This window comes from Dermacentor andersoni, chromosome 4 (genome assembly GCF_023375885.2).
Source record: "Dermacentor andersoni chromosome 4, qqDerAnde1_hic_scaffold, whole genome shotgun sequence".
Lineage (NCBI taxonomy): Eukaryota > Metazoa > Arthropoda > Arachnida > Ixodida > Ixodidae > Dermacentor > Dermacentor andersoni.
In genome coordinates, this window is record NC_092817.1 from 82,632,359 (window position 1) to 82,655,688 (window position 23,330).

Below are 23,330 nucleotides of genomic sequence, written 5' to 3' on the forward strand. Positions count from 1 at the left end.
GCGAAGTGTTAGCATCTCCTCGTGTTAGAAATGTTCTTTGATGAGTACGTTTTCTGCAAAGCTGCATTCAGCGATGTAGTGAGTTCGTTTCCGGGCAAGCAACTGTACTGTTATGTTCCTGCATGCCTCCTCGTGGAGCGCAAGCGGGGATGCGATCGTCGGCATTTGTGCGCTGCCCCAAAGCTGTCGGCAGTCTACACAGACGGTTTACATGCGGGAAAAGTTATCCGGCTCTTGTAGCCCGTGTACTGACCTTCATCAGCGCGCCATCCGCACGCTACTCGTAACCGGAGCCGCAAAGGCGGCGAATTCCGCCGGCTACGTGAGACAGCCGGTTTCTCTCTGTGCGCGAGAGAAGGGGGAGTGCAGCGTCCTGGCGTACGCCGGCTTTCAAACAGATGCAAGCTTTACACTTGCACTGCGTTATGGTAGCTGCATGTAGGCTGTTTCACAACGCACGTGCGAATAGAAAATTACCGGCGGTTTGCGATGAAACCTGCGTCAAGGGTGGGAGGTAAACACGCACCTTCCGTTCAGCGTGCTAACACGAAGGAGCTAGCAGTAAATTAAAATCCAGGTTTGGACGAGTTCGTGTATTCATAAGGTCTTCAGGACCAGTACCATCCGTCCGGCCGCGCCCGTACCGTCTTTGTGCGTTCGTTGCCCCGACCTTTTCGAGCTGCGTTTAGAAAGCCTGCTAGCAGCAAGCCGTACCCTTACTCATTCACGCATTATTGATAAAGTCTGGTAGTAATCGTCGTCACGGAAGTGTTTCGAGCACAGCACTGTTGTTCTTGAGCGCTTGAAATTCTTTCGATTAACAGCAGCCTCCCACTTAGCTGAAAGCTTCTTGTCTTGCGGGAAGTAATGGAACATCGAAACATCGTCGCGCCCACTGGTGTTCGTGCAACCGTAGGCTGCACAGAACGCCGGCATGATCGGCCCACCACTTCAATTGATGCTGCGCACGTGAACTACCACTCTATATGCACACACACAAAGGAATGCTGGGTAGAGCGAAGCAGACTAGGACGGCATGCCATAGAATAAAGAGGCACGTACGCAGAAACAAGCACGGTCACGCACGGTCGCGTAGACTGCGAAGGAACGGAACACCAGTGTTGACGTCACTACGCCGCGGTTTCCGGTCTCCGCTGGCATCGTCAGCGTCAGCAGCAGCGCGCGGCGCTCGACGGGGGGCGGAGCGACAACGCAATTTTAGCCGACGATTACGTCGCTCCTAAGTGAAAAATCCCTCCCCCTCCCCGAATTTTACCTGCATGGTTTATAAGGTTCCCGCATCCGTATATGAACGTCTTATTGAATTCGACAGACTCTTCAGCATCCCTTTAAGTGCACCTATGCATATACATATATAGTGAGAGAGAGAGAGAGAGAGAGAGAGAGAGAGAGAGAGAGAGAGAGAGAGAGAGATGTCAGAACTTTTGCCAGTTCTGGTACGCCCCTGTTGAAGTCTGTGCAGCAGAAACTCTACCTATACGAGTGCCGATATTTCGCGTCCTAACGCCTATACGAGCGACAAGCCGCTGCAGCTTACGTTTGGAAGCGCCTGCCGAAAAATCCGCCATCGTCGTCGACGTGCTGGGGAACGGTGTAACCCAGATAGAGCGGCCTCCTCGTCGGAGCTCCGGCAGGTGGCGCTGCGTAATCTCTGGAGCTCGAGTACACGGTGCGGAAGAGAGGAGAGCGCGACGGGGGCCTGCCCAGCACGGGGTACTCCCGATCGCGGATCAGGAAGGACCAGGGCTTGCGCCGTTGCTGCTGTTCGCCTCCCGTACGATACTCGTCGGCTTTCTCGTCTCGCGCGGGCGGCGGGTGCCTCCATTCGGCCTTCGGACGCTGCGATGCACGCTGCCTCTTGCAGCAACCGCAGTGCCTCTCGCACAAGTGGTTCACGAGCAGAAAGACGTGCTCCAGGAACTCGAATATGGTGATGGCCGACACGCCGATGTAGAGGCCCAAGCATCCGCCCAGGTCGGCGAACAGCTGCGGCAGCTGCGGCAGCGAATGGCAGAGAGGCAGGCCGTTAAAGGATCGCGTTCCATACAGCTGTACTGTCGTTGCGTAAAAAATGCATATGCCGCTGCTAGAGAGATTTATAGCCTATAGCGGAGGCGCACCAGCGTAGACGCATACCAGAATGTTGACGGACGCAGACGCGAGACGATGAAGAAATTAAATAAGATCTAGCTTTGCAAGCTTATAGTAACGGGCGCTCGTGCGAAGCGCGCCATTATAATGATGATAACGAAGGTGTGTTTATTTATATATTGTTGGCTCGGAGGCCCGTTATTTGGTGGTCTGGTAATGGGGGGAGTTTTGGGATCGAGGCGCCGGAGGAATTGCGCGTCGATCCTCTTGGTGAAAACCAAGAGCGAGTCCCAAGATGGGCCTGACAGAATCCACGGATTCGTTCGCCGGCCTAATCCATGCCCCGTAGGACGAGACTAGCGTGGCTTGCAGGTGGCGCTGCCGCAGCTGAGCGTCGCTAGAGTCATGTAGCGCTAGATTGGCGCTGACACGCGCTCCCAAGAGGTCGAACATGAGTGTGCGCATCTGTTCTCCATATATTGGTGCACGAACTCTGTGCCTTTCGCGACGCGAATGCGGCCGGACGGTGCGGACGTAGGGTGCCCACGTCTCGAGGCGTTGGTCTGGTGTCAGCGACGACAATGACATCCCACGGGAAATTTCGGGCGGAACGGAGGGGAGGGAGGGGGAGGGCAAGGTTGATTTGTCCTCTCCCATGAGTAGAAGTATACTACCCTGACTTCTCCGATGAAGCACGTACGCTCGCCTGTTAGACACCTTGCTACACTTCGTTAAGTATATTTATACTTAAAAACGCAGAGCCTTTATTGCAACGACACTGCGTATTCTATTTATTCGCCGCCGCAAACGTGTAGACAGAGGCATAATAACCAAAAACAGTTTTTTTTTCTGACTTTTCAGACTATATTTATAGCCGAAAAGTTACATCACCAGAATAAAAATTTATTAAAGAGAAACAGTCGCAGTCAAAGCTACTAAGTTGCTTACACTCTAAGAACAGTTTACACCCTTTGGCGTGCCCCTTCTGCCACACAACGATAATCGTCATCTGCCTTGATGCGTTTCCTTTCTTTAACGCTGCGAGCCCGGAACTTTCCAGTAACGAACGGCACGCGCGTTATCAGAAGGGGCACTCCAAAGGGTGTAAACTGTTCTACGCTGATAACGCGCGTGCCGTTCGTTACTGGAAAGTTCCGGGCTCGCAGCGTCAAAGAAAGGAAACGCATCAAGGCAGATGACGATTATCGTTGTGTGGCAGAAGGGGCACGCCAAAAAGTGTAAACTGTTCTTAGTGTAGAAGCACTGTGCGCTGCTTCTCTCGGATACGCCCCGGTATTCTGGTATTCGCCAACGCTATAGTGCACTGCCGTTATGCTAAATCTCTCTAGGGTCGTTGCGACTTGTTAACTTTCGCCGGATTACAGTTTCGAATTCTATGTGTTTGTTCCTCTTCAGCCAGGTGGTAACCTTATAGCCACGTCTGAAGCCGGCGCTCTGCTATCGTTGCTGGCAGCCATATGGCCACCCGGCGCGTACAAATGCCGGGACTGCATGAAGCCCCTAGGGGACAAATTTAAATAAAGAAAAATGCTTTCAGCAATGCCGGCATTGTGCACCTGCGCTCCCCCACATTGCCAAACTGCTCTGCTTAATGTCACGTCATTCGTAAGGGTTGATTTTATTTTCGATAGCTGTGTTTCAGCTATCAGTTCATTTGCAGATACACAACCACCCTGAAGTATACGTCTCGGCGCTGCAAATGTCGCGCTGCTCAGCTTGCATTTTTTAACGGAATCACTAAGTGCATTTGTTCACTGCTGGCGTATGAATTTCGGCTTTAACTCTATACGCGTGTGCTTCTTAAGAAATAGGCCATGAAGGTGACTCTGCACTTATGACGCAATTAGTATTGATAGGCTTATACATTTTTTTAAATATTGTCACGTTGCCGTGATGGTATAAAATAACACACTGTGAAAAGCACGACTTCAAAACGTTAACTTTTTACTGGGCGAACGTGTGCCCAACAAAACAAGTGGCAATCAAAGCGCAACGATAGCGGCCAGGATGGTCGGCGATCGTCGAAATTTGCGCTGCGGGTCAAGCGCGTAGGCTTTTATACATGTCTATAGTCGAAGGTTCCAGCGTAATTTAATTGCATGCCTTCCAGAAAGAACAACACTGTTCGCGCCGCGCATACAGTCTCATCGCACGAGGTTCGGCGAGAATATACACAAGTAGAATCAACGATAACGTACGGGTAACTCTCCAAATCATGCAAATAGCCGTGTTTGCTTAGACGCTATGGTCGTCATCATCAGCCTATTTTATGTCCACTGCACGACGAAGGCCTCTCCCTGCGATCTCCAATTACCCCTGTCCTGCGCAAACCGATTCCGACTAGCACCCGCAAATTTCCTAATTTCGTCGCACCACATAGTCTTCCGCCGTCTTCTACTGCACTTCCCTTCTCTTGGTATATTCTGTCACCCTAATGGTCCAACGGTTATCTAATCTGCGCATTACATGACCTGCCCAGCCCCATTCTTTTCTCTTAATTTCTATTAGAATATCGTCTATACCCGTTTGCCCTCTGATCCAAACCGCTCTCTTTCTGTCTCTTAAAGTTTTGCCTTGCATTCTTCGTTCCATCGCTCTTTGCGCGGTCCTTAACTTGTTCTCAAGCTTCTTTGTCATTCTCCAAGTCTATGCCCCATATGTCAGCACTGGTAAAAGACACTGATTGTACACCTTCCTTTTCAATGATAATGCATGGAAAGCTTCCAGTCAGGAGCTGACAATGTCTGCCGTATGCAATCCAACCCATTTTCATTCTTCTTTGAATTTCTTTCTCATGATCAGGGTTTCCTGTCATTAATTGACCAATGTAAACGTACTCCTTCACAGACTCTAGAGGCTGACTGGCAATCCTGAACTCTTGTTCCTTTGGTATGGTATGGTATTCCTTATGCGATGGCGCACACCCACTGTGGGGGATTGACCAAGGTTTGGGTGAAATTAGGCACTTGGTCAAGCTAACTGGAAGAAACGTACAAAAATAAAATGTTTAAGGATTCAAGACAATCTCTTTGTAGCAATTATAAATTCCTCCAGGCTTGAGCAAATATCCCTGTGGCACTTTCCGAGAGAGGAGGCTCCTAGAGAAAGGATATTTATTATTGAAAAGCTTAAACCAAGCTGTGTAATCCTTGATTCTAAAATATTTTTTTCTTAAAGAAGTAAAACGGCTTTGCCAGGCTATTCATCATTGTCTTTGTCTTCTGCATATTAATCTTCAACCCCACTATTACCCTCTCCCTGTTAAGGTCCTCCATCATTTGGTGTAACTCGTCTGCATTGTTGCTGAATAGAACAATGTCATCGGCAAACCGAAGGTTGCTGAGATATTTGCCGTCGATGCTTACTCCTAAACATTCCCATTGTAATAGGCTGAATGCTTCTTCCAAGCACGCAGTGAATAGCATTGGAGAAGTTGTGTCTCCTTGTCTGACCCCTTTCTTTATAGGTACTTTCCTGTTTTTCTTGTGTAGAATTAAGGTGTATGTGGAATCTCTGTAGATATTTTCCAGGGTATTTACGTAAGCGGTCTGTACTCGTTGATCACGCAATGCCTATAATTTTTCAGTTCTTTAACGTCTCCCTTGTTTGTGGATTAGTATAATGTTTGTATTCGTCCAATTTTCTGGGACCCTTGCAGTCGATAGACACTTCGTATAGAGAGCCGCCAGTTTTCCTAGCATTATGTCTCCTCGATCTTTGATTAAATGGACTGTTATTCCATCCTCTCCTGCCGCTTTTCTCCGTTTCATGTGTTGCAAGGCCCTTCTGACCTCTTCTCTAGTTATAGGAGGAGTTTCTGTATACTGTTCATTATGGTTTCCAATAGAGTACTCCTGAGTCCTCTGGGTACTGTACAGGTCAGTATAGAATTCTTCCGCTGCTTTTATTATACCTTCGAGGTTGCTGATGATATTACCCTACTTATCTTTCAGTGCATGCATCTTGGTTTGTCCTATGCCAAGTTTTCCTCTCACTGATTTCAGGCTGCGTCCATTTTTTACGGCTTGTTCAGTCTTTCTCACGTTATAATTTCGAATATCACTTATTTTCGTTTTGTTGATCTGTTTAGACAGTTCCGCAAATTCTGTCTTATCTCTTGAGCTCGACACTTTCGTTCTTTATCGTTTCTTTATTAGGTCCTTTGTTACTTGGGACAGCTTGCCTACTGGTTGCCTTGGTGCCTTGCCTCCCACTTCAATTGCTGCCTCTGAAGCCAACCTCGTTACGGTTTCATTAATTACCTCTGTTTCATCATCATCATCATCTCTCTGTTCTAAGGCTGCATATTTGTTTGCAAGTACCAGCCAAAATTTGTTTGCTTTTATCCTTACTGCCTCTAAGTTCACCTGTTTTTTTTTACCAATTTTATTCTTTCTCTGCTCCAATTGAGGTGAATCCTAGCCCTTACTAACCTATGATCACTGCACTTTACCCTACCTATCACTTCTACCTCTTGCACTATGCTGCTTTCGGCAGAAAGTATGAAATCAATTTCTTGTCTTGTTTCACCATTAGAGCTTTTCCAAGTCCACTTTCTGTTGCTACGTTTCCTGAAAAAGCTGTTCATTATTCTCAGCTTATTCCTTTCTGCGAATTCTACCAGCATCTTTCCTCTAGCGTTTCTAGAATCGACGCCGTAGTTGCCAATTGCCTGTTCACCCGCCTGCTTTCTCGCCACTTTTGTATTGAAGTCACCCATTACTACCGTATACCTAGTTTACACTTTTTTCATCGCTAATTCAACATCTTTATAAAACTGATCTACTTCCTCATCGTCGTGACTGGATGTTGGAGCGTAGGCTTGTACTACCTTTAATCTATACCTCTTATTAAGTTTCATTACGACTACTGCTACCCTCTCGTTAATGCTGTAGAATTCGTCAATGTTGCCCGCTATGTCCTTATGAATTAGAAATCCTACCCCGTATTGCTTCTTATTAGGGAGGTCTCTATAGCAGAGGACATGACCATTATTTAGCAATGTGTAAGTCTCACCAGTTTTCTAATCTCACTAAGGCCGATAATATCCGAAACAATGTCTGATAGTTGCTAAAGGAGTCCTGCTAAGCTAGCCTCACTCGAGAGGGTTCGGGTATTAAACGTCGCAAAGGTCAATTTCCATTGGTGGGCTGTCCTGACCCAGAGGTTCTTAGCACCCTCTGCTGCGTTACAGGCCCGACCGCTGCCTTGGTCAGGCGCTCCGCAGCGCTGGGAACTGAGGGCCATTGGTTAAATGTAGATGTCGTCAGGCAGGTTGTTGCCGAATACTGCATGAGGGAGGCCAACTCCTGTTCTGGTGAGGGAGTGTCCTTGTTCAAGCTTAGTGAGCCTTCCTAATTTGGTTGTACCTGGATTAGTATAGCCCCACTCGCTCTCGGCAACTTTCGCCGGTGTCAGGCGTCACTCCAAGCCTGCAAGGGCTATCTATGGGGTTGGGCTGCTAAGCACCAGGTCGCGGGATCGAATCCCGGCCACGGTAGCCGCATTTCAATGGGGGCGAAATGCGAAAACACCCTTGTACTTAGATTTAGGTGCACGTTAAAAAAACCCAGGTGGTCGAAATTTCGGGAGACCCCCACTACGGCGTGCCTCATAATCAGAAAGTGGTGTTTTGGCACGTAAAACCCCATATTTTTTTTTTCAAAATCATACAGGCGCGTCTTGCTCTGAGCGATAACTTTAAACTGTTAGCGGTTCAAATGAAGTCCCCCGAAAAGGGGTAAACAAGTGTACACGTGTCAATATCGCCTTCTCCCATACGAGCTAGAATCTCTGGTACTTATAGGCGTACAGTTAGCAGTCATACCACAAGGCCTGCTGAGAGACGTTGCGAAATCTTTAATAGCCAACCCTGCTAGCGCCTCTCACAAGAAGAAGGGCTACCCGTAGAAAAATCACAATTGGAAACTATTCATTAATGAGTGAAAGTGTTTGGCACTACACAGTCATGATAGAGTGAATTGCAAAAGTTCTATTTTTGTTTAATATATTCACTATAGAAGGACGACTTGCGTATTCCAGAGAGTTGTGATCACAGATGTTTCAGAAAAAATCATAACGTTATCGTATAACTTTTGAAATGCGTTTGCATTTGCAGCGGCCATTGCCTCGCATCAGGTGTTCTCGCGCGCCTGGTCATTAAGAAACGTTTGCAGAACTACAAAGTTTCAAGGTTTCGTGTATAACGTGCCGTCGTGCCAGATATTAAGTTTCTTGGGAAAGCACGCGCCGTTAACGAAATGAATCATCGTCACTGTTCCCCGCATTTGCCACATAGGCTCAATAAGTGGAACACGCATGGTAATAGTACGTGACCGGTATATGGCGAGAAATAGCTAGATGGAACTTACAACAGATGCATTGAGGCTTGGTCTCCAAACTGAGATCCACCCACTTCCTCACACCAAGAATGCTACGCGCAGCAGGGTGTGGGTGTAGGCCAGTTGGTTATTCATGATTTTGAGAAGTTAACGCAAGCAAAACACGAGACTTGAACAAAGGGACAACACGAACCGTTTCGCGCCGTCCCTTTCGTCAAGTCTCGTGGTGTGCCTGCGGTAACTTCCCAAAATGAAGAATGCTACATTATTTCCGCACTAACAGTCAAGATTACATGATTACCTGCCTTCATCACCCATGTATAGGACACTTATTCTGCCGAGAAGATCACGAGACCTGCACCTTTTTATTTATTTTCTATTCTTCTGCCCATATTCTACAGCCTTCTTTTTTTTCTTTCGTCCTATTACCTGCAGATTAGCCAATATACACCAGCTCGGCATTGAGTTTCGATGATGATATTTCTCTTTCGTTCGAATGCCGCAATTGAAGTAGCGGGTTACATGCTGCACTTTGCATGCGAGGCATTGATACGTTGAGTGCGGGACATTTAGCAAATACATAGGGTAGTTGAGGTAGCATAATACAGTTTTGTCTTATTTGGGCAATTGGCCGAGGGGATTACGGTGAAGTGCGGCTCTTTGGTAGGCGGTCGTAGTCACGAACTTGATTAACATAGCAATGATAGTGCATATTTGTCTATGAAATGTTGCATAAGGAATGTTGACCTCGATTGAGGCATTTAAATGTAAATATTATTCTATCACTGTGCGAGGATGGAACCGCTGTGCAAGAGGCGGGAGCAACGTCAAGCTGCGGTAATGCGGCTTTTCTACTCTTCGCTTCAAACTTGGCAATAAGCCTAAACTTCAGCTGATGTTTGCAACGGGAGAGGTTCTTCCTTTTGCACACGGCGCGTCCACACGGCCGACTGTTTAACGAGATACTAAGATGCAGTGCTGCAAGGCCAATACTACATTGTGCTTTGTGAGAATGAGATGGAACTTAGATACTTATTATCTTACGGGGTATGCAGGAAGATCGCGGACGGAGAGGTAGTTCATTTCCTGGATATATATGTGCACCCTCATGAAGTTGCCCCTGTAATGACAAAAGCGGGAGAGAAACACTTCAAAATATATATAAAACATATTTATCTCACTGGTGATTCTTCGAGTCCCCATTCATGCAATCATGAAACAAATAGCCAAACTTTTAGTTCAATTGTAGGGTAGCTTCTCAAGCGATCGGAATTAATGGCGCAACGGTCTACAATGTTTGTGTGCTGTCGTCAAACAGTGCTTTTCAGAGAAAGCACGTAGCCATTTCATTAGATGCCACCATAGTGGCGTTGGCCATCCCGAAGATGGCTTTCTTTTCTTTTAAATCAGTGAGCACTTCCTGGCGCCACCCAAATGTGAGGTGTGATCTCTGACGTCGTGATTGCAACTTTCCGACAGCAAGTGCTTGGCTCGCAGCTATACCTGGCACGGCCCACCTGAGTCCCCGTTTTGTCGGGTTCTGGACAGACATCGAGCTCTTAGCAAAAAAAATCCTATATAAGTATGGAACATAGCGGAATACATTCCTTATGTGCTCGATTTGCAACATTGCGCGTTTGAGTAACTGCCAGAATGCGTGCTGTACCTTCTCTACGTGCACCCAGGAAAAAAACAACAACCTGATCATTCTCCGCTTTTCGGACCTACCAAATTTGGTGACATCGTCATTTTTTCAAAATTTGGTCCTCCACTGCGGGATATGAAGTGACGTAAGCGAAGCAACACATTCGAATGTGTGCGGTACCCAAATGAGGATGTGGACACAAACTGATTACGGCAACGTCAACCAATAAGTCATGAATATATACTTCGTCCTTCTACCAAATTTGCACAGTGCACCTCCAGTTCTTGAGTCAAAGCATGGTGTTCGAAGCAACTTCCCTGAATGGCAAATGCTCTGTCCGACTTTTCTACGCAGATTTGTGGAATTTTAGAAGAGTGTATCATCGTATACCCATACACCATACCCGTCAGTCAGTCGACTGACCTGAAGGCTAGCAGTTCGTCCAAGAAGGAGCGGTCATTGGTGGTGTTGAGCACCTCCTGCCAGCGGATGCCAGCGTCCTGCATCCTCTTGTTGAGCAGAGGCCACCTCTTGATGGCCCACGCCTGCTGCCGGAAGTTCGGCCACTCCGATTGGGAGGTCGTCAGGTCGTACCGCACCTCCCTGTAAACGAACACAGCTCCCAGCTATATATATATACATACATACATATATATATATATATATATATATATATATATATATATATATATATATATATATATATATATATATATATATATATATATATATATATATATATATATATATATATGGGAAATCTGCGCGCGGCTAGTACTTACGAACGCTCTGTGGGAATTAACTATATGTGGCGAGCGCGTGAGACGGTTACCTTACGCGGTAAATTCAAGTTCGAGCTCTATTCTAGTGCTCCTCTCGTAGACGAAACAGCCTCCGTTTGAGAGCAAGACGATAGCCTTGAACGTATCAAATCATATTGCGCTCCCGAGAAGGCGGTAGGACGGCACGAAAAAACAAAAACAAGAACGAGCCCAGGTTCGTGCTAAAATTTGGTTGTATGCCAAAGCCAGTCCTTCTTCTACCTCTGCTATTGTCTACATTGCTCGATATTATAAGAGTACACGATTCTATTGCGTGCCAGCTTTAGTACAATTCGGCTAGAACGCACCGTTTCGTGGCTTCAATTACTCAATAATTCAGTCAGACTATTCATTCCATGCTTAATGGCCGACTAATTACCAATTAGTATCAGTGCACACGGTCCTTTGCAAACACTCCAATGTTTCTTTGATATAAGTTCCTTGAATATATATATATATATATATATATATATATATATATATATATATATATATATATATATATATTCGTCAATTCCGGTATGCCAAGTCCGCATGCGTAGGCAAAATAATTCAGTCGCAACAAACTGCCGCTGCATATGGCATGCGCCGCAAGCTTGTGGATATCTGTGTCCTCGAATATATTCTAGCGCCTTGCTACTGCAATTAGGTATTTGCGAAAGAACAAACGTTCAGTGCTTTCAGCTCCTGTTTTCTGATTTTCAGCCAGTATAGAGAAGGTATAGGTGCCCATGTAGCAAACTTCCGACCGCTTCCCTCGAGAACAACAAGGGCCTCAGTTCACGAAACGTTTTGGGCACTCCCGAATAAAGATCACTTGCGACTGGACATAACGAATGCTCAACCATGTCTTATGAAACATTGCAACTGTAATGCCAGCGATCTCAATTTCCCCTTAGGAGGAAGTGGAAATGGGCGGAGGGCTTTCAACGCTTAATCTTCAAGGAGGACCCGGAGTTGTTCCAAGTGCTCGATCTTCAACTCGTGTTCTTTCACGATGCCAGTTTTCAGGTCACTTCGTGAATCGCGTTTGTACGCAGGTAAACAGACGTTCAGGTGGAACGGCTTGCGACTCCCTTCTACATTGTAGAAAAACCAGTACAACACCACCACCGCCATAGCCTGTAAACACCAAATATAGAGACAAAAAACGAGCGCAAGGATTTACTTACACGCATTCTGGAAGGCAAAGCGCCTTGCACTGCTGGCCTCCGCTGGAGGACGTGTAGGACCGCAGGTAACGTGTACGGCACCGAGCTGTAAATGGATTTGTGGCCCATTAGCTGGATTCTATGAAACATAACTCAGAATAGTGATAACACGAAACGAGATGTGGTGGCTAACGTTCTAATATTTCCTCTTTGTGGTTATCCGTCACTGTTGGCGATCTAAAACTGCCCACTTGCTCTACGTCGCGTATCAAATCCGTGTGCAAGGAGACGCAGTTACGGAACATCGCACGAATGTTTACCATGTTTGCATGTCAGTGTGTCACGCAGTCGCAACTCAAGCTGGCATTTATTGATTTTCTTAAGAAGAATTGTGGAACGTCGTGCTGCGCACGATATACGCGCTGAAAGGAAATGATTATCACCGCAGCTTACCTTGAGTGACGTTGCAAAGGTCACAAGGGGCCCGTCCGGAAGTCGAAAGTTCGTCGAGGCAACCGCATGTTCGAAGCAGTGCCGCTTCGCGGCACAGTGTCTGGCAAAACTGTAGAACAAGGAAGAACAGAAATCACAGACACTTCTGAAGAAAGAATACGCGCACAGAGCGCTAGTAAATGCGCGGAAGACAAAACGGCAGGCCTTCAGAGATGGCATGCAGCAAGCTTTTCCGCGAGTGACAAATGTGTGGAACTGTTAATCTATTTATTTTTGCTCTAAAGCCACGCACCACAACAACTTATGCGGGTTTGAAGCTGTCATCCGATGGTATATGAAGAACAAAGCGTGTGTTCGGCCAGCACAAGTAAGTTGCCTGACAATGAAATTCTGTCTCAGACAAGTGTGGTCATATTGCAAACCAGGGCACTGGTCGCACTTACTATTTCGATATCAATTATACGGACACCACATTCGGCTTACGCACCGTGTCATGCACCGTGTGTTGAAGGTCACGTGACCGACTGCAGGTGCGAGGCCACCATGGCATGGCGCATCGTGTTTATGCGTGCCCCGTGTTGGAGATCACGTGATCTGCCGAGTTTCGAAGGCGCGCACCACAGTGCGATGGTGAAGGCGCGCTGCCGACGCTTCCCATCACGCTGCGGTGCTGCCACTGCAAGTGCTCGCAGTCATCGAGTTCACTCTCTTCATGCGTGCCTTCGGGCAGGGGGCACCGTGCGTTGGTAGGCGATATCTTTACTTGCAATTTATACTGTACATAAATCTTACCCTTACTTCGTGTAATATTAAGTACCTTGCTATCGCTGTCCATTATTTGAACTGCGACATTTTTGTTTTTCGACAGTTACAGGCCTAACTAAAAGCCTGACCGAAATTTCTTGTCTCTTATTACAGTCCTTCACGATGATCGACATGCCCTTTGCGCCTCAACAGGGACATGTACGGGCCGTTCTTCTAATAACTGCCTTTGATGTCACATATGTACATCTGTGCGCCCCCTCATATCGGTCTGCACCATTGAACCTTCACAAGTGAAGCACGAAACTATCTTGACAGTGAAAAGGTGACAAAATGAAGTCCTTGTTTACGTCGAACGTGTAGATGGAGCGTTGAATCAGGTCGTCGAGGCCCACTTCGCGGAGGTACGGTGTGATCCTGCTATCGTTGAAACTCATGCTGCATCCACGATATGGTTCAGGCAGCCTCTCGATCTTGCGCTGCACACAGTTGCATGCAGTGAAAAAAAAACGAGTTACTGTTAAAGCGGCAAGTCTGAAGTTAGCCGAGGTGGAATGGCACCAGGTGGGCATTGCGGTAACATTTGATAAGTTTGGGGACTGTAGCCTATCTCAGCGGATATGTTTGTGACTGCTGAGCGCGTATCGTACTGCCCACATACATGCATTTGTTGAAGCAACGGCATGATGCAATTTAAGGGAAAATAATTTGCTCGCTAAGTGAATGTTGTATCAATAGCTCGGATAATGTGTGTGTCATTGGGTGCGGACACTTATGGTCACATGCATGACCGAATTCTGGGGTTTCACGTGCCGAAACCACGTCGTAGTGGGGGACTCCAGATTAATTTTGACCACCAGGGGATCTTTAACGTGCCCCAAATGCACGGAACACGATCGCTTTTGCATTTCGCCACCATAGAAATACGGATGCCGCGGCCGGGACTCGATCCCACGACCTCGTGCCTATAGCAGAGCAGCACCATAGCGGCGGGTTATGGTCACATTAAAGCATCTCTCTGCCCACACTACTCCCATAGAAATTGCGCGGAACTGTCGCATATCGCAAAACATATACACGCATTTTGCGACACATGGGTGAACGAGCGCTCGCTCGCTCGCTCACTTGGTATTTGCATCTTTCCAGGTATAGAGAGAGGTGTTGTGCGATTTCCGTAGTAGCAAAAAAAAAAAGAAAAAGAGAACAGAGGCGAGGCAGTGGAAGTTAGTGCGTTTTATAACAACAACCAGAAACACTTCTAGAAAAACAAACGAAATCTTTGATTGACCTGCTAGAAATCTTTGCCTTCACTCATCCAAAAGCATTATACACTACTACATTGTGCTTTAATCACCCGATATACTACTGAAGTCCAATTTCATAGTCTTGCTGGTCCCTCCGATGAATTTCAGTGGTCCACAAAGTTGCATGGATAATTAAATCAGCGGTGTCAAAAAGCTATTCGCTTATTAGGATAATCAGCTTCGATGGTTTCTGCATAATTTTTTGTTGCAGCTACACATTAACACCCTGACGAAACCGAGAGGCCCCTAGAGCCAGACAGAGGGGGATAAAGAGAAATGAAGGATAGGAATGCCATGATGGTCAACCAGACGAGCATATGGTTTCCTACCCTACACTGTGGGTAAAGGAAATTGGGAACAGAAAGAGGAAGAGAGTGAGCACCAGGCACCAGTGATCGCAAGTCGGAAAACTGCATTGGATTGGATTGGATTGCATTTAATGGCCTCACCCTTTGTAACAGGTGGGCATCGCCGTGAAAAAGTGGCGATATATATACAACGCTGGTAAGCACCCTCTTGTGACTATTTCTCTAACCAAAGCACGTTAGACACATTTTCGTGTTATATGAGTGTTCTTTTCGAAGCAAAATTAAAAAAACAAAGAAAACGGAGGGTGCGTGTTAACGAATACGTCGCTGCCGAAAATTTACACCGGAAGCTATGTATAGAATATACAGTTACTGCAATAATAACTAATCTCTCTGGTTAAATTTTGCGCCACCGGGTAGCGCCACCAACCCGACCGCTCCCGTTAACGTCTCCAGTAGCCCTGCGTTCCGCAAAGGGCGATACGTTTACGGTCAAGCTAAACCTTCCTTAGCCGTGGCGCTAAATGTTTAGCTTGACGCGGAAAAGGAACGCGAGAGTAATACCATTCTTATGCTGATGTAGCTCTTGCTCCCAGGTGTGAGTGTTATTCCTCCCCGTTCAAGGCTGGGCAGCGTGCCAAGCGGGTGAATCAGAATCCGAGCTCCAAACTCGGGCGAGATTATGTCCAGGTACTCGCTGCGCTCGATGTTCAGGGTTAAGCGCATTCCTGCAACGAACGTAACAAGAAGTCTCACATTGAGGTAAGCGTGCACACTTACTTGGGCGTCATAGGCGACACTATAAAGTCGCCTCGAAGTCTTGATACACCAGGCTTTTCCCAGAGCGGTATAAATATGTTCAGAAATCATTAGAAACGAAATATTGCAGACATTATGATAATCAACAAACTTGGATGAATATTTGCTATTATATCGAGCGAAGAACATTTGTTTTCCGCTGCCCCTTTAACCTTGTGTGTAATGAATGACTACTAGTATATGAGTTACCATATTTACCCTTGTAAGACCTGCCCTCGAGTAAGGCCCGCACCTGCGCCTTGGTGTGTGGAAAATTTTCAGGAAAACTTTCACTGAGCGTCACGCGCATACCAACGTGCCGGTTTATTTCCCCAAGCCGCTACTAGATGGCTCTAGTTCCCCTGCCAACCGTGGCATTATCGCCATGACCGAATCCCGTACGGAGGCGCTGAAGTAACTGAGGGCGAACTGAACCCAAACCGCAACTTTAGCCGTCCACTGTGATGAAGCGGTGCTTGTTAGGCCTAGCCGTCAAGTTGGGTGGACGGCAAGCCGTTGTGATAAGTTCACCGTTAAAATACTTGTTCGAGCATGAGATCACGTGCACGGGCTCGCTTGGTGGCCACGTTCGTGAAGCAGTGTTTGAGTTCGCGGGTGATCAAACAGCAACTACCGCGAACGCCTATACTAAGTTCGTGCGCACCCTCGTTGGACGGAATGGCGTAAGACCCCGGTGCGGACATAAGGCCAATAAAGTTCCAAAGTGATTTTGCGCAGCACAGCCTAAACTGACAGTGTCGTGGGACCAAAATCGTGTGCGCGGCATGCGCTATTCACATGGTGAGCCGCGACGAACATCGCGTTTGGGTGATGCGTGAATGCGAAACGCATCCGCGGGTTTCAAATTTTAAATGAATGTTATTTTAATGGAGCAGAACAGGGAGCAAAAGTTTGTAAGCAAATATTATGCTCTGCTGGCGCTCTAAAAACAATAAGATCGATTTTATCATAGCAATTAGTCTTTCTTTTTTTGAACTGCCTAGTTATTAAAACCTTGACAGGGGAACAGCGAGTGTGGGCCTTACACGAGTAAATACGGTATTTTAAAACTAAGAACCTCTCCAAGTGCCACGCGGTGCCCGTTTATGACTTGGCATGGGCATGAGTTTTGAAGAATGTCAATTTTTCAATACGCGTTGTAGATTTTGTCACAAGTTTGGCTTACGAAAATGTACAAAGTAGATGTCGCCACAGCTAACTCGTATTACGTGTGATTTCCCTTGGCGATGCTACTTTACTTGCAGTTTCTTCTAGGAAATAGTGAATGGTATACACTTGGCATGCTATAGCGCATCTGACAAAATAAAATTTGCTGCTCTTATACGCAGGGAGAGGCTCTAGACACATGCGGGTTGTGAAGTTTTGTGTCAGAATTTCAGGTGAATTAAGTTGAAGGAACTTCAATCGATTGTTTCGTTCAAGGAAACTACGGCATGTACAATTTGTCTATTCACAAAGAGGAGGCCCCACCCTGCTGTAATATTTCGTTGAACTTGAGTTTCAATTTAAAAAAATGCGTATGGCGGGGTGTTGATGAACCGAAAGCTTTTAACTTGACCCCCCGCATCCCCACCCCCACACCCTCAGTAGCGAAAAACTGATGTACAACAGCAATGCCCGCGCAAACACGACTAAGGGAAGAACATTTAATTACAGGCGTAGTAAAAAAAAGTACAGCAACATACTGTGAAACGAGTCGCTACGAAAAAAAAAAAGGAACACATTTTTAAACCTAGCCAAGGAAAGCAGTAGAAACCTATGATCAGGGCAAAATGAAATATGCATCATTCATTCAGTTGATTTTCGACTGAGGGCTATTTCATTCTGTATAGTGCTCGCCATGGCTCCTACCCAAAGTCGTCGCTGGTAACACATCAGCCTTGAGTAACAGTCATGGGGAACGCTTTAAGCCGTTTGTACAGGATAAAGTTAATCTCTCTCTCTTTCTCTCTTACCCAAAGTGGGACCCGTCTTCCGAACTTTTCGCATGGAATCATTGGCCAAGCGGATCGTCTGGCAGAGTCCGTATCGAGGTGAAGGGTATGCTTCGACACGCAGGATCGAATGGCTGCAAGTCCACACATTACACGGTCAGCAAACGACATCTGGCTTCTTGTTATTTGTTCCCAGCACCCGCCATTTTCTCGCTCGTACCCTGTGGAGCTGCACCTCTTAGCAATGCTCAAAGGAGAAAAAAAGATGCTCAGGGTAAACTTAAGGAATAATAGAGCGCCGGTTGACTGAGGGCGGCTTATCGCTTAAATGCTGTGTTAGGTACCCGCGCCAGCAAACATTCTCTAAAAGGTACGCTTTGCCGACATCGAGACTTCACTGAGGAAACGGAACGGCAACTGATAAAACAAATAGCGCACGTCATAATAAATTATAAAAACACTTCTGAATTTATCTCAATTTGTAGGAAGATAACAGCTCTTGTGCGGAATGTCGCCGGCTACAAAATGGGAAGGCGCTCATGGCATAAGCATTCCGCAGAACTTTTCAAGGTTTGTTATGAACACACAATACAAGATAACCTCTATTTGTCTTGTTCTATATGTACCAACAGTATCAGCTATACAAGCAGGGCTGGGGTTTCTGAGCTTCTATAAATATGTGCCGACTAGCGTGAGAACCAGGCACGTACCCAAGGGGGGGCCCCGGGGGGGCCCGGGCCCCCCCCCCGAAATTAAGTGGCATACCCCCCCCCCCCCCCCCCCCCCCCATCTGCCCACGCCACCACTCCTCACACACATTCATAAAGCGCCGACAAATCTATCTACTCGGCAGTCAACATTTTGCTGCCTTTTACATAAAGCAGTGTATGACTAATATCTGTAGTTTTTTTCGATATCAGTTAACAGAAAAAATCTCCATGTGGAGCCATCCTGGTCATAGTGCAAAAAGGCTCCAAAATCAATGGCACATACCCCTGCGGAATCGGGAACCTATAACGCCCCCTTCAGAATCTTTGGGATGGGCCCACGTATGCGGAGTGCTTAACGCCTGCTTCACCTCCACCGCGGCTCGGCCCGGTATTGCACTACCTTCGGGATGGATCCACGTATGGCGAGCGCTTAACGCCTGCTTCACCTCCGCCGTGGGTGGGCCCGGTATTGCAATATATTCAGGATCGGCCTACGTGTGGGGAGTTCTTAATGCCTGCTTCACCTCCGCCGGGGGTTGGCCTGATACTGCACTATCTTCGCGATCGGCCTATGTATGGGGAGTGCTTAACGCTTACTTCACCTCTGCCGAGGGTCGGCCCGTTGTTTCACTACTTTCGGGATTGGGCCACGTATGCGGGGTGCTTATCACCTGCTTCACCTCCGCCGAGGGTCGGCCCGCTGTTGCACTACTTTCGGGATTGGCCCAAATATGCGGGGTGCTTAACGTCTGCTTTACCTCCGCGGCTGGTCGGCCCGATATTGCACTATATTCAGTCCGACCCGCAGCGGAGGTGAAACACTTTGCTTTTCGTTTGAGAGCATTGACTGTCGTCAGCTTTCGCTGCCATTCCATCTCCACAGAGTGGAAAGGTTGTCAAGTTTTTCACTCCTTTTGGATGGCGGTAGTTTCACTCCTTTTGGATGGCGGTAGTTATCGGCATCTCCTGGGGTGTAGGGGCCACATTTCTCAGCGATTCGGTGCCCACGCGATAAACTCAAGATGAATTCAGTTGTCACCATCTATTGCAGCAGGCAGGGCGTAGTTTATTGTTTTAATCATAATATTTTACTTTATTTATGATGCCCAACACAATTTTTATGTCACCATCTATTCGACGATCACGCGCATCGCTGTTGCTATGTTAGTTCAACCTTCTTTGTTTAGGCTGCTCCAGGGGCCAGGAAAGGGACTCTGTTCATAGCCACCTGGTCTGTATGCTCGTGGAACGAGTTGTGGCCGGAGAAAACGCGAGTTGCGTTTAACTTTTCCTTTTGCTTCATTATTTCCTCGAGTGACGGCTCGCCGCGACGCTGGCAGATCCTCGGAACCATATATCCACGATATGGTTTAGATAAGGTGGCAAATAATGTATTGCGAAACAGCGTCCATCATCAAACCCTGCATTGACCGTTCAATCCATAAGCAATATGACATTCACCCCTTACCTCGTCTGGTTTTTCCCTAATTGTACAGCACTTCTCGTGCAAAATTGGCAACTGGAAATAAGAGTCGCAAGGAGATGAGAAATTAAGCGATCTACTAAGGGAGAAAGCTAAGGCAACAGCCAAACAGGGAGGACAAGCGAAAATGGTTTGTGAAAATATTTATGGATCAATATTTTTTTATTTAACAAGGAAGTAGAGAAAACGCCGCCGGAAGTGGATAATAATTCCGTGTGTTTTGAATGACTCTTCTACAGTTACCAATCAAGCCGCCTGACGTAGCTACGTCCCTGCTGTGCTAACGGGGGTGTTTTCACGGGGGCGCAGTACGTCTAGAACCGCAGCGTCCTGCGCTCTACGCCATTGTACGGGACTGGTGACCACGCATCGTTACGCAACTTCCCAAATAACGACACGAGTCGGTTTTGGCGCTTGGTAGAGCTGTATAGGAGGGATCCAAAAGAACTGTGATTGTTCCGCAAATATACATTTCTCTATAATTCTTCCAGAGCTAATTCAAAAAATGCTACTAGAAATCATTATTTTGCACTTTCGCTGCTTAACTTGTTCTTGGCAAGGTTCTTCCTGCACATCATTCATGCGCGAGTCCATTTCATGTGGTTCTTCTTTTGCCAAGTAAAGAAGAGGTGTATCTCACAGGCGTACCTGTGAGAAACAGGTTATTTCAATTCTCTTTTTCGGTTTTACGTGGCTTTATGGCGAATGGTAGGCATTTTTCACATTTGTACTAGTAAAAGTACCCTCCCACTCATTTGCATAGAAAAGTTACCTTGGGTTGGGCCCCCCCCGAAAAAAAATCCTGCGTACGTGCCTGGTGAGAACCCAGGTTTTGGACCAAAAAACTTCAAACATACCGCAAGGCCAGTAGATGGCAGCGCTGGGCCGGATCGAATATGGTGCCTAGATGATCTAGATTGAGCCACCCTAGGATCGGAAACGGCAAGTGCTCGAAGTATATAAGTTCCTCGTAAGCCAGCGATATGCGTGCAAGTAAAAACTGTCATCGACCTGACAGTTAATTGATTCGGTTAAATTTAAGCAACAGTGAGACTATGAGAAAGGCCGTGTATAGAGAGGAGGGTTCCGGAATAATTTCGCCCACTTGGTGTACCTTAATGGGCCCCTCACCAGGTCTGGCCATATTGAGCTGACAAGCGCAGAGCATACAATGCGCGCTAACGATCGTGTTTGCAAAGAACTGCATCACTACGCGTCGCGGAAAGGTCTAAAATTTCAACCCGAACGCCGTTTTCTCTTTCCCTCACGGCGACCGCGCCCGAAGCCGGACGGTGACGTAGTCATGTTCCTGCGCCTACGTAGTTGTGTCCGCAGTGTGACGTCGCTCGTGGTGACACGTGACCTCGAGAAATATTTAAGGCAACAACTGCTATTTGTGTGTTCTGTTGCTTGAATTGACGAATTGAAGTTTTGAGAAATAATAAAACACACAAACGGAATGTCTACGTGTTTTTTGTTTTACTTCGCACCGAATCAAGAGAGATGTACTCCCGCTTCGTCTGCTTGTTCCCACGGCCACGGAGTCACGTGTGCAGGCACCGAAACTATGCCATTTTCTACCGCGTTCCAGCACATGATCATGCTCTGCGATCCGCTTATTCTGCCTCAGTATTCGTGTAGCACTGAATCACATCCTTAGTCATGTGTCCTTGTGAACAGCGCGCAAAATCGTGCGCTGCGCGAAACGAGACATCACAACAGTTTGCGCGCAACGCTATCAGCAATAGTGCGCAGCGCCGAGAAAAAAAAGAAAAGAAAACGAGGAGAAAAAAAAATGAAGGCAGGGTCCGTGACGTGTGCTTCACGCGATCCTCGAAGTCCGGTATGGGAGAACGCAGGGAAGGAATTTCGCTTGCGGAGGCTAGACGGAGCGAGTGGAGAGAGTGTCTCGCTATGCAGTGGAGCTCGTCTTCTGAAATCATGGGATCGCGGCACTGAAACATTTCTAGCTCGGCTATTAATGAGCCGATTTGAAAATTTTTTTGCGGTAGAACGCTCCCTAGAGGACACGTAACAACTTCCAGCCTATAACCAAAATTTGCTATGGGGCCTGGTGAGGGGCCCTTTAACGCGCTCCTAGATGCAAGTGTATTAGTGTTTTCGGCTTTCATCCGTATCTAAACTGCAGCCACGCGCGCATCACGGGAACGCCATGTTTACTGATGCACCGTGGCGGGTGGCCAAGAAGGTAAAGAGTACAACTGAGGCAATCGCGCTCTATATAGTTAATTATGAATTAATATATTCAATGACACGCATTGAGAAGTCATATTATGTATAATCGCATTGTTCAGACATAATTAACAGCTTGGTCTTAGTCTACTTTTGGTAGGCCCTACACTGTTCCTGTTTGGGCTTCTTTTGTGCCAGTCGTACCATACTTCGTATAGCCGCATCTGGACACACCACTCAGTGTACTTTATTAAAACGAGCTAATGGGAAGGAAGTCACCGAAAAATGCGCTCTGAAATAAAACCAGGTTCACCTCTCGTCGAAGCAGTTGCGTGCGTTGTAGGTGCACTGCACCACGAGGTCGTTGGCCTGGTGGCCGAACTTCTGCAGCTGGTCCTTGGTGGCGATGAAGTTCATCCACATGTCGCTCAGGTCCATAGTGCGGCTGCTCTTGAGGAACTCGTCGACCGACTTGTAGCAGACCTCCTCCTCGTCGTCGTCCACGCCGTTCCCGCCACTTCCACTGCCGGAGTAGCCCTTGGACGCGGGCGAGAACATGTCCCGCGTCTTGCCGTGCGCCGTCCTCACAGCGCCGCCGCCGCCGCCGCCACCGCCGTCCGGCCCAGCGGTCGTCGTGGCAGCGTTGCTTGGGTTGCCCGCCCGGGCCGCGATGTCCTTGAGGTAGTCGTCGAAGGAGCTCTTGCGCAGCAGGTTCAGGTTGCACACGGTTATGGACGGAAAGTGGAGCTCTTCGGCGTGCACTTCTTCGGTGGCCGTCATGATCGGGTACGAGAAGTAGTTTGCGGTGAGGAAGCTGATGTGGTAGAGGAACCCACCCACCGCCACCACCACGACGGCGATCCACAGGAATCGGCGCAGGTTACGGGTGGACGCGATGCGGTTGAATCCGTGCGCGGTGCAGCGCTCGGCGAACTGACGGTTCAGCGCGCCGAAGCTGCGCTCCTGCTCGTCGTCGCCTTCGTCGTCCGTCTCCGTGCGGTCGGCCGTCGTCGTCAGGTGCGCTTTCGCCAGTTTGTCGCGTAAGCGCCGGACCGTCGACATGTCCGGGACGGCGTTCCGGGAAGCACTGGCGGTGGGGGCCGCGCCGCATTGCAGGAGGGGGTCAGCTCCGTGGCGTGCTCCAGTGCCGTGAGACTTGGGGCGCACCGTAATCGAAGTAATGCAGTCCATCTTCTAAATACCGATGACTCCGTGACGGTAAATATTTGTTGGCTCTGGACAGCGGGGTCGTCATTATTCGGTACTCAGAAAT

The 23,330-nt window shown here is 47.6% G+C and overlaps 1 protein-coding gene across 1 annotated transcript in view; it reads right to left on the reverse strand.

Annotated features, from left to right (window-relative positions):
- Positions 1-23,119, reverse strand: part of LOC126536798 (acid-sensing ion channel 4-A-like) — a 41,687-nt gene extending 18,568 nt beyond the window's left edge. The window contains exons 1-9 of the mRNA XM_050183801.2: positions 22,371-23,119; positions 17,693-17,805; positions 15,483-15,646; positions 13,657-13,785; positions 12,545-12,653; positions 12,113-12,197; positions 10,543-10,722; positions 9,519-9,594; positions 1,559-2,016 (exon numbers count right to left, since the gene is read on the reverse strand). Coding sequence (XP_050039758.1) covers positions 1,559-2,016; positions 9,519-9,594; positions 10,543-10,722; positions 12,113-12,197; positions 12,545-12,653; positions 13,657-13,785; positions 15,483-15,646; positions 17,693-17,805; positions 22,371-23,119 — 2,063 coding nt within the window. The remainder of the gene's footprint in view (positions 1-1,558; positions 2,017-9,518; positions 9,595-10,542; positions 10,723-12,112; positions 12,198-12,544; positions 12,654-13,656; positions 13,786-15,482; positions 15,647-17,692; positions 17,806-22,370) is intronic.
- Positions 23,120-23,330: the final 211 nt, after the last annotated feature.